Source organism: Carettochelys insculpta, chromosome 2 (assembly GCF_033958435.1).
Source record: "Carettochelys insculpta isolate YL-2023 chromosome 2, ASM3395843v1, whole genome shotgun sequence".
Classification (NCBI taxonomy): domain Eukaryota; kingdom Metazoa; phylum Chordata; order Testudines; family Carettochelyidae; genus Carettochelys; species Carettochelys insculpta.
The window spans coordinates 244448412-244461951 of record NC_134138.1 but is presented as its reverse complement, the minus strand read 5'-3'; the positions used below and the strand labels follow the sequence as shown (position 1 = coordinate 244461951).

General features: G+C 41.5%; 1 protein-coding gene across 1 annotated transcript in view; it reads right to left on the bottom strand.

Moving 5' to 3' along the window:
- Positions 1-1909: 1909 nt before the first annotated feature.
- SPAG6 (sperm associated antigen 6) overlaps positions 1910-13540 on the bottom strand; it is a 70487-nt gene continuing 58856 nt past the window's right edge. The window contains exons 10-11 of the mRNA XM_074986278.1: positions 10992-11137; positions 1910-4700 (exon numbers count right to left, since the gene is read on the bottom strand). Of these exons, the coding sequence (XP_074842379.1) occupies positions 4634-4700; positions 10992-11137 (213 nt within the window). The 3' untranslated portion in view covers positions 1910-4633. The remainder of the gene's footprint in view (positions 4701-10991; positions 11138-13540) is intronic.

The following is a 13540-nucleotide window of genomic DNA, read 5'->3' as shown; positions in this document are numbered from 1 at the left end:
TAAATAAAGGTAAAATTTCGTTCAACTTCTCATTTTTTCCTCTATATTGCATGTGAAGGGGAGAGGCCCTAAAGTCACAGCTTGCCTAGGGCACCAAAAACCCTTGGACTAGCCCCATCTCTTTGCAGTTGTTTGGACTATTGTGTATCCACTTAGCGATAGTTCTGTGGGGCCCACATTCCTCCAGTTTATTTATCAAACTGCTGTATGGGACTGTGTCACAAGTCTTGCTGAAGTGCAGATATATTATATACACTTCATTCCCCCATCCACCAAAACAGTTACCCTACCACAGAAGGAAATCAAGAAAGTTTATCGTGACTTCTTGGTAACTCCATTCTAGCTGCTTGTGATTACCCCTTCATACTCCAAATATTCACAAGGTTATACATTGCTCTAGCAGTTTTCCAAGTATTGAAGTCAGACACTGGTTTATAGTTCCCAGACTCTGCTTTTTGCCTTTTAAACAATGGGCACTATGTCAGCTTTTCTTCAGTTGCCCAGCACCTCTCCTCTCATCCATGAGTTTGTAAATATTGCCTGTGGTTCTGAGATTTCTTCTGCTAATTCCTGCAGTACCCACAAGTGAACAGCATTGGCCCTGGTGATTTTAATTTATTTCAATTGGTCAGCAGATCTCTGATGTGTTGTTTATCCCAATCTGCATCCTCTCTCTTTTTACTGACCTATGGTAACTTTGCTATTTGTCTGGTCATGTTATTTTTTTCTGAGGTGACTGAAGCCAAGTTGGCATTGAGCAGCTGTGCCTTCCTATGTTCTGTTACCTTTTCACCTTCTCCATTGTACAGTGGACCCATATTTTATCTGATACATTTGAAGAACTCCTTCTTGCCTCTAACATTTCTTGCCAGCTGTAATTCATTCCTAGCCTTGGTTTTCTTGATTTCTGTCCCTACACACATACTATTCCCACGTCAGCTTCCTTGGTGACATACCCCTCCTTCCATTTCCTGTATGTACCACTTTGGTTTTTATAGCTAAAAAGATGCTCAGGGCCACATTGGTCTGCTATGTCTCTTCTTAACTTTCCTCTACATCAGTATAGCTTGATGCTGAACCTCTAGCATTAAGTCTCTTGAGAATCGCCCACCCCCTTCAACTCTTTCTTCTTAATTGTTCTTTTGCTGGGACCTTTCTTATTTTCCTGATTTGATTGAAATATGCCTTGTAAATCATGTGTGAAAGTAGAGTTTCATCTGTGTAAGCTCTCTTTGTAGATCCTATTGACCCCTGAGTGTTTTTGGTGGACCAGCCAATCCTGCTGATAAAAGGATTAAAGTCCTGAACGTCCCTGCACTGTTTCAAGGGCCTGACTTGTGCTGAGTCACAAGACACAACTCCAGAGATGGTGCTTGCAATGCATGGAAGCCTGCTGAAATGGAAACGTGAGCACCACCGTGGTTTGTTTGTACCATGCCATCTTGGCAAGGTTCTCCTGTGGTAAAGCCAGCATTGTGGAAGCCAAGGGAAAGCCTGACAGGATTCAAATGCAGCCCTTAGAAGGACAGATATGAAGAACTTTCAACTAAGAACCACAAGGACTTGAACTGAGAAGCCCTGATAGAAGGAAAAATAATTATATGAGACCACAGAAGGGTTAGAGGAGCTGTGAATTTAAAGGAACTTAACTACTTGCGCTAGAAAGAATAAAGGGTCCAGTTCATATTTATTTTGTGTTATGGGTAAACAAACCACTCCTTGCAAGTGGGAATGATAGTTGAAATACCTGGGTGCATGAGATGTCAAAAAGAGATACAAAGAACAGCTCCAGAGGTCAATTGAGTAAGAGTCAGCTGCCACCTCAATCGGCCTGTTCATCAAGCCAAGTTCCATGAGTTTGTGTGGAACAAGATACCACAAAACAGAGTTTCTACACTGAATTCAAAGGCAAATCTCTGTATTTTATTACATAGCATTGAGACAAAAGTTAAACACTTGACAGTTGCCACAGTAATAGCTATAAACATTAACATAGGTATAGATGTTATAGGTGCTATTGTAGCACTGTAGAAAACAGTAGTCATTAAGCTAGTGATCTTAAATCTGAAAATGCGAAGAAGTCATAATGTGGATTGAGACCTAAATCCTGCCCTGTGCAGCTTCGATGTCCATGGGGAGCCCTCCAGCCACTACAGGAGGGCATGCAACCTAGTGAATTAACCTATTCAAGTGCAGCCAACCAGCACAAGGAGGCCAGAAGGAAAAAGAAACTATAAGGAAATGTGTTGCAGAGGATCCTGCAGCATCTCCACTGCCCTAACTGCAGCCATGTAGCAGGATCTGGCAGGATCCTTGAGTTATTCCCACACCAGTTAGAGGCCAAATAATTTTATTGGCCTAGGACAAAATGTGAAATTGTCTTAAATTATTTCCCAATACTGGGCCAGCTTCTACCAGGCACCAAGCACCCTTCTTTTGCAATGTAGTGTCCTCACAGGTGGTGTTCACCCCCTTAGAAGATCTTGTCTACTGTGAGAACTTAGAAGAAGATTTAGTGGTTAGTGGTCAATTGAGGACCTGAAATTTATCCATACAGAATATCTGGGATCTACACAGAGCATCATTCATGTGATACTATTTCCTTAAGGGAAGAAACATATTTTGGATACTATGGAAGGAACCCACCTGGTATAGTTTATGAATGTCTCAGTATCAGAATTCATGAAGCTGCTTAGCCTCTACTTCTATTAGGGCTAGATACTGCAAGATGCTGTGCACCTACTATTCCCATTAAAGTGCAAGAGAGCTGAGAGCAAGGACTCTGCCCTTTGCAGAATAGTCCTTTAGTCAAGACAGCCCACCAATATTTTTGTATACTGCTCAAAGTGATGCTGACAAGAAGAAGTAGAAATTTAGCATTTGGCTGATGAAACCCACTCTAAATAATTTCCCCACTCCAGTAGAGTACACAGTTAATAGAGGAGACTATTTTTGTTTTGGAAAAAACTTACTCAGTTAATAATTTTTTTTTAAATAGAAAAAGAAGTAACTTGATACATTTCATTGTACGTCAAAAGTGTTCTCTTTAATGAAGGGGTTTTCAAACACTGTCTCTACCAAATCAAGTAGTTCAATGCACCATTGTAAAAACAAAGTTTATTATTCTTTGGTAGAAAATGCTACATGCTAATGGGAGACAAATGGTCAGTATTACAAAAGGAATGACAAATGACAATGCTAGGTAAGCTAGCAAACACTGAGGGTTACAGCCTGTTCTGTGCTAAACTGGTACCCTAGAGGGATAAGAGGAATTAAAAGTCTTGTTGTATCATGTAAGAGGCAAAAATCTCTCCACAGTGGTTCCAATAAGCGCTAAGAAATCCAACAGCTAGAATCTGCAACCATACCTGTTTGGGCACAATCTACAGGTCCGGGACTCTCTCTAGGTTCTGGATCTGTTTGGACCCATTTCTGGAGAGTGTTAATTATCTCCTGACAAATGCTGAGTAACCTCAATTTCCATTCAAGTCACTGGGAGTTATGTCCCCTCAATTCACTGAAGATGCTCAATACCTTGCAGACCTTGTTCTGAGGGCTCATTCTGGGAGCCAATGAGTACTTCCTGCCAGAGGCTGAGTACTTTCAACCAGAATTGGAGGAACCCAGAATCAGACAGGACCTTACAGGACCTGTCCTTAGAGCACATAAATAAAGTTCAGTTTGGGTGCTCACACTCTGCTCCTGATCAGTGGGGCAGAGAAGGACACTGCCCCTTCCTATTATGAGAAATCATGCTTTGAGCTGCAAAACGCCTGCAGAGGATCCCTGGTCCACCATACTGCACTGGCTCAGGTAGGATTTGGTCCTCATATAACCATCAGACCCCAAGAGCTTACCTATTTTACACCTACTTCTCAGCCTAAAGACCAAAATCATATCTCCTATCTCAGCCTCTTGCCTACCATCAGGGAGTAGTTGGAAAAGTTTCAGAGGAGAACTGACTGCATAATAAAAAAAGAGAAAGGATTCTCTCAGACCGGGGGAGCTCTAAACTATATAAAGGTAAACAGGGAAATGGCTACAATAGTGGGAAAACCAAAGTTCCAGGTTAGATAAGCACTAGCTTTCCTTGAAGAAATAAAGGAAAAGCACTGATTCTTCAAAGTTTCTCTCACAAATCCTTGCTTTGACATGGAATTCCAGTGAAACATGAAGTAATAATGACTTGTAGGATCAGGCAGAAAAATCAGAAAAAGAGGAGAAAATTTGAAAACTAATAATTATATATACAACAGAACTAGCTGGAGGCACTATGACCCTTCACCTTTCACTGAGTGAAGTGGGAGCTGAAGAGAGCTCCTAAGAATATGCTGGATGAGTGACATCTGAGAAACATCAACTTCTGACATTTGAGAAACATCAACTTCTGACATTTGAGAAACCCTGTCCTGAATGTAAGGTTACACAAACACTAATGCACAAGACAGGGTCAAGGTTATTTCTTCAAAGGGACATAGGATTAATAATGGTGATTAACAGTTGAGAAATAGGGAAAGAGATAAATGTTTCAGAATTCAGCAAGAGTTTCTAGCTGTACTTTTCTCTATTTTCATGCTTGCTATAAAAGCACGTAGGTGAAAAAATGGTATTTTTAACAGAAAAATTGAAGCATTTATAAAATTGGTTGATAATTTTCCACCCTTTCCAGAAGTGCATCAGAATATCCCGGGGAATAATACCTGAAAAAGAAACAAGGGAATATATATTATGATAAATTATTTAAAATATATTAATATCTACTGTATGTATTAGAAAAGCTGCTAGACTTGAAAACTGATTAGACCTCAAGAAGTTCTGCAATTATCCACATTTAATCCTTTAAGAGATTGTTTCTATACTACATTTCATCTTGTATCATCATATACCCCAAGCAAAATGACTGTAAAATGCCAGTATCCTGACCTATAGGACCAGATTTTCAGATCTGCTTCGTACTCAGCTGAGCCAGATTTTCAGAAAGAGCTCAGCTCCCAGTTAGGCACTTAAAGGAAGTGGCCATCTTTCAAGAGAGCTCAACACCCAACAGCACTATTCCCAAAAGAAGCTGCTGGGTGCTCGGCTCTTGAGAATCTCCGGCCCTTTATGCACAGAATGGCTGTCAAGCATAATGGTTCACTGCTGCTAGAGAAATGCAAGTGCACGTCAAAAATGAATGCAAAGGCAAAACATTGATTAATGTACAGTATGAGTAACAGCAACCTTGTAACGATGTGTTGCAGCAATTATCTGATTTTTGAAATACCAAATGACTGATGGAGATTATATAATTCAGAGATTTTTATTAGAGTAGAAATTCACTGTGCCTTTACCATCTTGCTGCACTCTGACTGACTTTGAGAACAGACCAGTTGTGTGCCTCAAGTAATCAGAAGTCTTAAGCATATGCAGAATTACTGACTGAGAAACATGAACTCCTGACATTCCAGAAACCCTATTCTGGACTGTAATACGATGGGGTTTCTGGGCACAGCTAGAGAAATCAATCCAGGGTATCTTTGCTTAAAGCTGGGTTACTTATAGCCACCATGCTGGGATTTCCTTCTCACTAAGGCAAATCCAATGAGCCACAAAAGTACCTCTGCCAGCCCCACTGGCCAGCCAGAAGCCACACAAGCAAACCCACACATTTCCCAGCTGCTATACCAGCCCAGACCAACAACCCCCAAATTCAGGTGAAAAGTTATTAAACCTATTTTACTAACACCACAAAGATTCTTCCAGGCCCCCATGGGTCCAGCCAGAGTCCCTGGTCAATATATAGTTGGATCTTACCCAAATCAACACACTTACCAATCCTTCAGATCCAAACATCTAAAGGTTTATTTACAAAAAAGAAAGACAAGCATGTCAATTCACAAGGTCAAGGCCGGACAGGATCTATGGGATTCACTTCAACACAGAGCTGATTAGGGATAATAGTACTTTATTAAGCTTATCTACTTCACATTACTGTAATTGATTCACATGGCACACCTGACAAACAAAGCACTGCAGGATGTACACAACTGGGCAAGAAGCAATTTGGCATGCTGATGTCCGTTTCGGACACAGGGAGTTCCAGTCCTGAAGTGCTTCACATCAGGGCTGCAGCAGATGTTTCTCCAGCTGGGGGAAAAAGGGTCCAGGGTGCTCCTGAGGCTGAGTCCCCATTTGAAACTCAGCTAGGGGTGGGACCTTATAGTGATGTTATCCCTTAGCTGTTTACTGGGTGTTCACATACTGGCTCAATGCCGCTTTTAGCATTCTCACAGGGTTGAAAGCCAAGGTTGCCCTAGTTACCAGTTTCTCCTCAGGTTCCCACATCTAAACACAGGTGTCCGGGGATGATATGGCTCTCTCATGTTTATGTTTATGGGATCCAAGGCTGTAACACAGGGATGGGAACTTGGTTGTGCCACAGGAATAGAAGTTCCCACTCTTGCTCTCTGAGACCTGCAGGCTGTTCTTTAAGGACTCTAGGCCTGCAGACAGGTCTGTTGGCATGTTACATGACACAGTGTTAGAGAGAAAATTTGTTAAAGCAATACTTTATATACATCAATTACAGCTATTGATGCAGGCCAGCAATGTTATCTGCTAATTCTTGAAAATCTCTGAAATTACATTCCAGGGTACATAGCCTTAGTTACTGGAGAACTGCAGATTGGCCAGCTGGAGTCAGCATGCTGAAGCATGGATCTTTTGAACAGGAATCAGAACAAAGAAGCAAGATCAAGAGTCCAAGATGGATGCTGCTAGGTCCACCTCATGGTTCTCTCTTGTCTAGTGACAAAGCCCTTTCTCCATCCCATAGTTCCATGAGGGTCAGTATCCTCAGACCCAGGTGAGCTCCTGTGGCAAAAGGCCATTGGTCACTGGTTTTGCTAACACCCCCCAGTCATTTGCACAGCAAATGGAAATGGATGTCTGGGCATCTGATTTCAGTTTCTTTGCTCAGCCCAGGTCACCTGACCAGTAGGGTGCATTCCACTGCCAAGTCCCACATTTCTGGGATGTGGATTCGACTGTCTGAGCACCTGGTTTCCATCCCATTGTTTAGCCCAATGTCCTGACTGTGGCTGAGTTCACACATCCTATTGTGAAGCTTAGCACTACAACATTGCTAATACTATATAGCTAAAATCTATAATTTTACCTACAAACATGATACAGATATATAAGTAGCATGCACAGATGCAGGGCATCATCAGCTTTCATTAGACACCTCACATGGCCCTCCTATTTGGGACCAATAAATACATTGGGCATATAAAATGGCTTCCATATCCGACATAAAAATCCAGTCACGTGACACCCTGTTCCTGGGATTTAAGTAGGGTATCCTCTTCTGAATAAGCTTGCCACTGACTGGTTGATGGGTTTTTGTTTTATTAACCGAACTATACTAGTTTAGCTAAAGTGAAACTTCATAAAATCTTGTGAAAATTCATAAAATCTTTCCAACCTGGCATAAGTACTGGAACTGGAAGTGCTGCAGCACCCCCTGACTTAAAGTGGCATCCATTATATATACGATTTACAACGGCTCCTATTATAATAATTATTCCAGCATCACTGCAATGCAGCAGGCCTCAAGCATGTCACACAGTTCATGGTTTGATGTCAATCCAGACACTAGAATTTTGTTTGTACTGAAATTTCTAGTAAATATACTAAAGGCTAAATTTCACAGAAGCCAAATTTTATAATTTGTGCACAATTTATGGACATCTAATGCAAATCCACACATGCACCAACCTGTGTGCAAATCATGGCTTACACCCATACCAGTTACGTATGCAAAAAAATCTCACTTACGTGCATCAGGGTCTTTGCATGGTCTTACTCAGATGTGTACTTTTATGCTCACATATTTATAAATTAAGTCCTATCTTTATAAGTTACAGAAACTACAAAGGACAACTGACCTGGTAAATCATTCACAGAATTTTAAAAAATCTGCATGGCGGGAGGGGGTAAAATGTCCTAAAGACATCTAAAGTAGTTATTAATTCTGTTAACTACAGGGGTCAGGAGAGAATTTTATCTAACAAAAGCTTTTGAAAGTCCACTGCGTACTGAGAAGTCCTGTGGCACTTTACAGAGACTCACAGATTCATTGGAGCACAAGCTTTCGTGGGCAAAGACCCACTTCATCAGATGCATGCTTATGCGCTGATAAATCTGTTGGTCTATAAGGAGCCAAAGGACTTCTCGTTGTTTTTGCAGATACACACTAACATGGCTTCCCCTCCGATGCATTGCATACTGATTTCTTTATGCTGAACTAGTTGTTTCTATTCCAATTGGGCCACATAAAACCATGAAAAACAACATTAATTTTTTCTAATAATTTGCTTACAAACTATTTGAGTCAAAGTCTCTCTCCCTTCAGAAATTTCTGGAGAATTTCCTTTGTCAATAGGATTATTGGAAGACTTTGCATTGAGACATTTACAATAATCAAATTGCTCCCTTTTACGTAGGCCACCAAAGCTTTAAAAAAACATGTCCTGGTTTCTTGATGCAACATGAATATTAGAAGAGCAGAAGTTGTTTCAAAATCAACACACAGACCAGGAAGGGAATGAGGAACAGGAGTAGCTGTACATACCTCAACACTTCCAAATGTGTTACTGGGCTGCCTTTTTGTTTTGATCAAATGATATATGGCTCTCTTACCAGAGAACAAATATGATATGCATATGGACATGATCAATTTACGCCCAATAGCTACATTTATTCTTAATTCTAACAGTTATTATAACTGGAGACAGTCACTCAAGTTGTACAAGCAAAATCACTTCAGTACTAGATTGAAGGCTCTTTCTGGTGTAGCACTGAAGTGTTGCACTGCTAGCTAGCTGTCTAGGTTCACAGATCATACCCGTCAACATAATATCTGAAACTTGTATTGCTGTGTACATTCCTGTGAAAACAGAGTAATACTGCATCATGTCTGGAGATCCATACAGAGACATTGTTAAAAGATGTATGCTGCACATCTCAGTACTCTGAAAACCATAACTGCAAGGAGAAAGGAGTAAGGTTTGTTATAACAAACACATTCAATCAGAAATCCCAAATGCTGGCACAGAGAGGGTTAAAATGAATGGAATTTCTGTTCACTCCATTCTCCTCACTGATTTTCTACTGAATTTAAAATGTATGTAGCAGTTTTGTAAATCTATTATTAGCTTCTGTCAAAATAACTTTCTAAACACAAACTAATGCACTTGTCCTCCTCAATCTGTGGACAGAGGGCCTGCAACAGCAGCTTTACAGGCCAAATCCAGCCCTGATTGCTGCAGCAGCAGAAATGGCCCAGGCAGTAGAACCAGCATGATTCTACAGCACAAAGAGGAGGGGGAGAAACTTGAAGGGCACATTTTCTTCATTACACCAGTGGCATGATTTATTGTTTTCCCTAACAAAAAAAGTAGTTTGTAGCAAAAGAAAACATGAATTACAACCAAAAATGTAAACAAGCACCTTTTTTGTTCTGTGTTGTTACTCTTCATAATTTGAACAGACACTGGGTTTTCCCTTGCAGAAGCAAAAAAGATTCCATTTATGTGCAATCCTAATCTGCAGCACCTATTAGCAAGTGCTTAATTTGTGCCAGAGCTTGCCATGGCTCAGCCCTGGCACCTCTAGGCTTGTTAGTTCATGGACCTGGCCTTTGGGCTTGCTGCATCAGTTATTAAAGTAAAAAAAAAAAAAAAACTGCTGGAGGCCAGGCACCTGTTTCATTACAAAGCAAGCACTGCTGTTAGCTAACAAATGATGTTTACTATACTTAAATTGATTACACTGATGCAAAGAACCAATCCAGCAAGCACAGGAGTACACCATCCCCATGAATGTATTGCTGGAGTGAAGAATTGGTAAATGGTTATCTAGAATTCAGGAGGATATTTCCCTCCTTATTATAAGTTATGGTTGATGACATTTTGAGTGCCAGCTGTTTAACAGTATTTCTGTATTCCTTAAGACTGAACTCACCTAGATGCAGACAGGTGGTGAATCGTCTTTTATATAATTCTTAACCTTCCTGAGGAGGTTCAGAGAAGCAGCAACTGTGGTTGGAGCAACAGAATAGGAGGCTCTCTGCACCCTTGTACACTAAAGGAAGTTTCAGTGAAGCCTCTGAACAGGGTAGCTCAGACAAAGGTGTTGGTGAACCCACTGGTATGTCAGAGGAGGTGCCATAAGATACATCAGCTAGATTCCATGGCACGAATACCTCAGTATGGGGCAGAGACTGCAAATGCAGCTTACTGATTGGCGCAGCATCCAGAAGGGTGGTGTAGCTCATGAGCCTGCCTAGTGGGGATGGAAGTTAATTCTATTACCCAACTCCTACACTGTCCTTGTGAGTAGAACTAAGTTCAATAAACTCTTTCATATCCAGCAGCCCTGGGACTGGGAAGTTGCCAAATACTCCAATATACTGGATAACAGAGAGGTATACCTAGCAATGCATAACACTAAAGAAAAACAAGGTTAGATATCAAGAAAGAAACAAAAATGTATGCAGAGTACTTTACCAACAATAGTAGTATTGTACGCTGAAAACCTACGCTATTTGCTGTATTTATTTGTATTTATTTTCAATATATTATATTTATGGAAAATGTAACTCAAATTTACCTATGATTAAAATACCAGTTATCTGAGAGTTCCGGATGATAGAATGTGAGATATGAAAGTCTACTGTAGAACTGTCTTGGACATTGTGTAGGAAGAGGTAAATTTGAACCTAAGAGGTACTTTTTAAAAGATAATAATGAAGTGTTCACAAAGACAGAAAAATGTTTAATTTTTTGTTCTTCCAACTATTCTTTGGGACTGATAACCAAAAGGTGGTCATTATTTTTAAAAGCACATTCACACATACCTTAAATTATATTTTAAATATAATTTTGTGCCATTATTTTGAAGATGAACAATGCGACAACTGTGAATCACTAGGACTTCAATATCCTCACCTTACTATTTCCTCTGGATAACAGTTGTTAATAGTGTTGATGTATTCTTGAAGAAGTGACCCTGGTTCTGCTTTTATCTCTTGAACCTTTTTAAGTCCACCACTTGTTACAAAGAGACGTCGTGCTTTGCTATCATGTGGCAGCACCTACAAAAAATGAAGTACAGAAGTGTTAAACTTGTCTTATAAAAAGAGCCTTCTACGCTGCTAAGCTTTTACTTAAAAAAAAAAAAAAGAAAGAAAAAAGAGACAGAAAATGAGATAAAACAGAATTGCAGCCAATATTCAGAGGTGTAGAAATAAAGATTTTATTTTCACTTGTTGATCAGGTAGGGACAATTAAATCTTGAGCCACCTCCATTTGGCTGCAACATAATTTAACTAGTTCATTTAATAAACACCACTGTGTATCACAGAAAATGCTCATGACCACTTTATGTAATTAATAGCTTTAAATTGTTTCTATACAACATACACACTGTGAAGATTAAGTAGAGTAACAACAACAGAAAACTAACATGGGATGATAATTGCACCTGTCCCATTACCACTGAGTTATTAAAGTCTTTTACATTGATTCACTCAGTTTACTTGAACAGCAGATGTTCATATCATTCTGAAGATCTAATATGGATTGCTTCATGCAAACAATACTGAAAAGTCCTGCAAGTAAATAATGCAGTCGTGGACATTATTTGCTGTCAAAAAAGAACTAGATAAGTTCATGGAGGATAGATCCATCAATGGCTATTACCCAGAATAACCAGGGAGGGTGTCCCCAAGCCTCTGTTTGCCAAAAGCTGGAATGAGCAACAGAGATGATTACCTGTTCTGTTCATCCAGCTGGGAACCAGCACTGGCCACTGTCAGAAAACAGAATACTAGGCTAGATGATCCTTTAGTCTGATCTAGTATGGTCATTCTTACACTCTTAGCTCATGTTCCTGGTTATTCACAGAATCATGGAATACTAGAACTGGAAGGAACCTCAAGTAATCATTGAATCCAGTCCCCCTACACTCATGGAAGGACCAAGCACCACCTAGATTGGGGTGGGCAAAATCACACTGGGGCCTAGATCCAGCCCACCAAGCATTTCTGTGTGGCCCATTCTGCTGATTAGCAGAGTTCAAATATTTACAGACAGCAGCATATGTTCAAACTGCCCCTCGCCACACCTTGTTTCATTCTCAGCTGAGCTGCTCCTAGAATTCCCTGCTAGTTGTGAAGAGGGGGAGGCGGTGGAGGGGAGAGGACAGTGATGAAGTCAGGGTGTTCCCCTGCCCTGTACCCCACCTCTGTAAAGCAGGGAATGAGGGAGAGGGAGATACACATCTGAAGCATGGATAGTAAATGCAGAGCAAGGGAAGGGGGAGACAACATAGCATGACAGATACCCCTTAAAAAGACAGTGTATGGCTTCTCTCAGAACCTTACCCAGCACAGCACTGCAGCACACACACACAAGCTGTGTCTACATGTGCACGCTACTTCGAAGTAGCGGCACCAACTTCGAAATAGCGCCCGTCGCGGCTACACGCGTCGGGCGCTATTTCGAAGTTAACTTCGACGTTAGGCGGGGAGACGTCGAAGTCGCTAACCTCATGAGGAGATAGGAATAGCGCCCTACTTCGACGTTCAACGTCGAAGTAGGGACCGTGTAGATGAGCCGCGTCCCGCAACGTCGAAATTGCTGGGTCCTCCATGGCGGCCATCAGCTGGGGGGTTGAGAGATGCTCTCTCTCCAGCCCCTGCGGGGCTCTATGGTCACCTTGGGCAGCAGCCCTTAGCCCAGGGCTTCTGGCTGCTGCTGCCGCAGCTGGGGATCCATGCTGCACGCACAGGGTCTGCAACCAGTTGTCGGCTCTGTGGATCTTGTGTTGTTTAGTGCAACTGGGTCTGGGAGGGGCCCTTTAAGGGAGCGGCTTGCTGTTGAGTCCACCCTGTGACCCTGTCTGCAGCTGTGCCTGGCACCCTTATTTCGATGTGTGCTACTTTGGCGTGTAGACGTACCCTCGCAGCGCCTATTTCGATGTGGTGCCGCGCAACGTCGAAGTTGAACATCGACGTTGCCAGCCCTGGAGGACGTGTAGACGTTATTCATCGAAATAGCCTATTTCGATGTTGCTACATCGAAATAAGCTATTTCGATGTTGGCTTCACGTGTAGACGTAGCCACACTGTTTCACTGTCAGACATATCTAGTCTGTGCCACACACAGTCACTATCACATATACACTGCAGCAAACAATCTGTGTCACAAAATGTCTCTCACAGACAAAGTGTCTCTCTCTCTCTCTCTCTCTCTCTCTCTATCCCTCCAGCCCCACTTCTTCTACCCAAGACCCTGCTCCGTCCAGGGGGCCCAGAGCAGGCCCAGTACCAAAATGCATGCAGTGTCCCTCTGTGCAAATTATTGCCCATCCCTGATCTAGATATCATCCGTGACAGATATTTGTCTAACCTGCTTGGAAATATCTCCAATGATGGAGCGTTCACAACCTCTCTCGGCAATTTATTCCAGTGCTTGACCACCCTGAGACTTAGGAA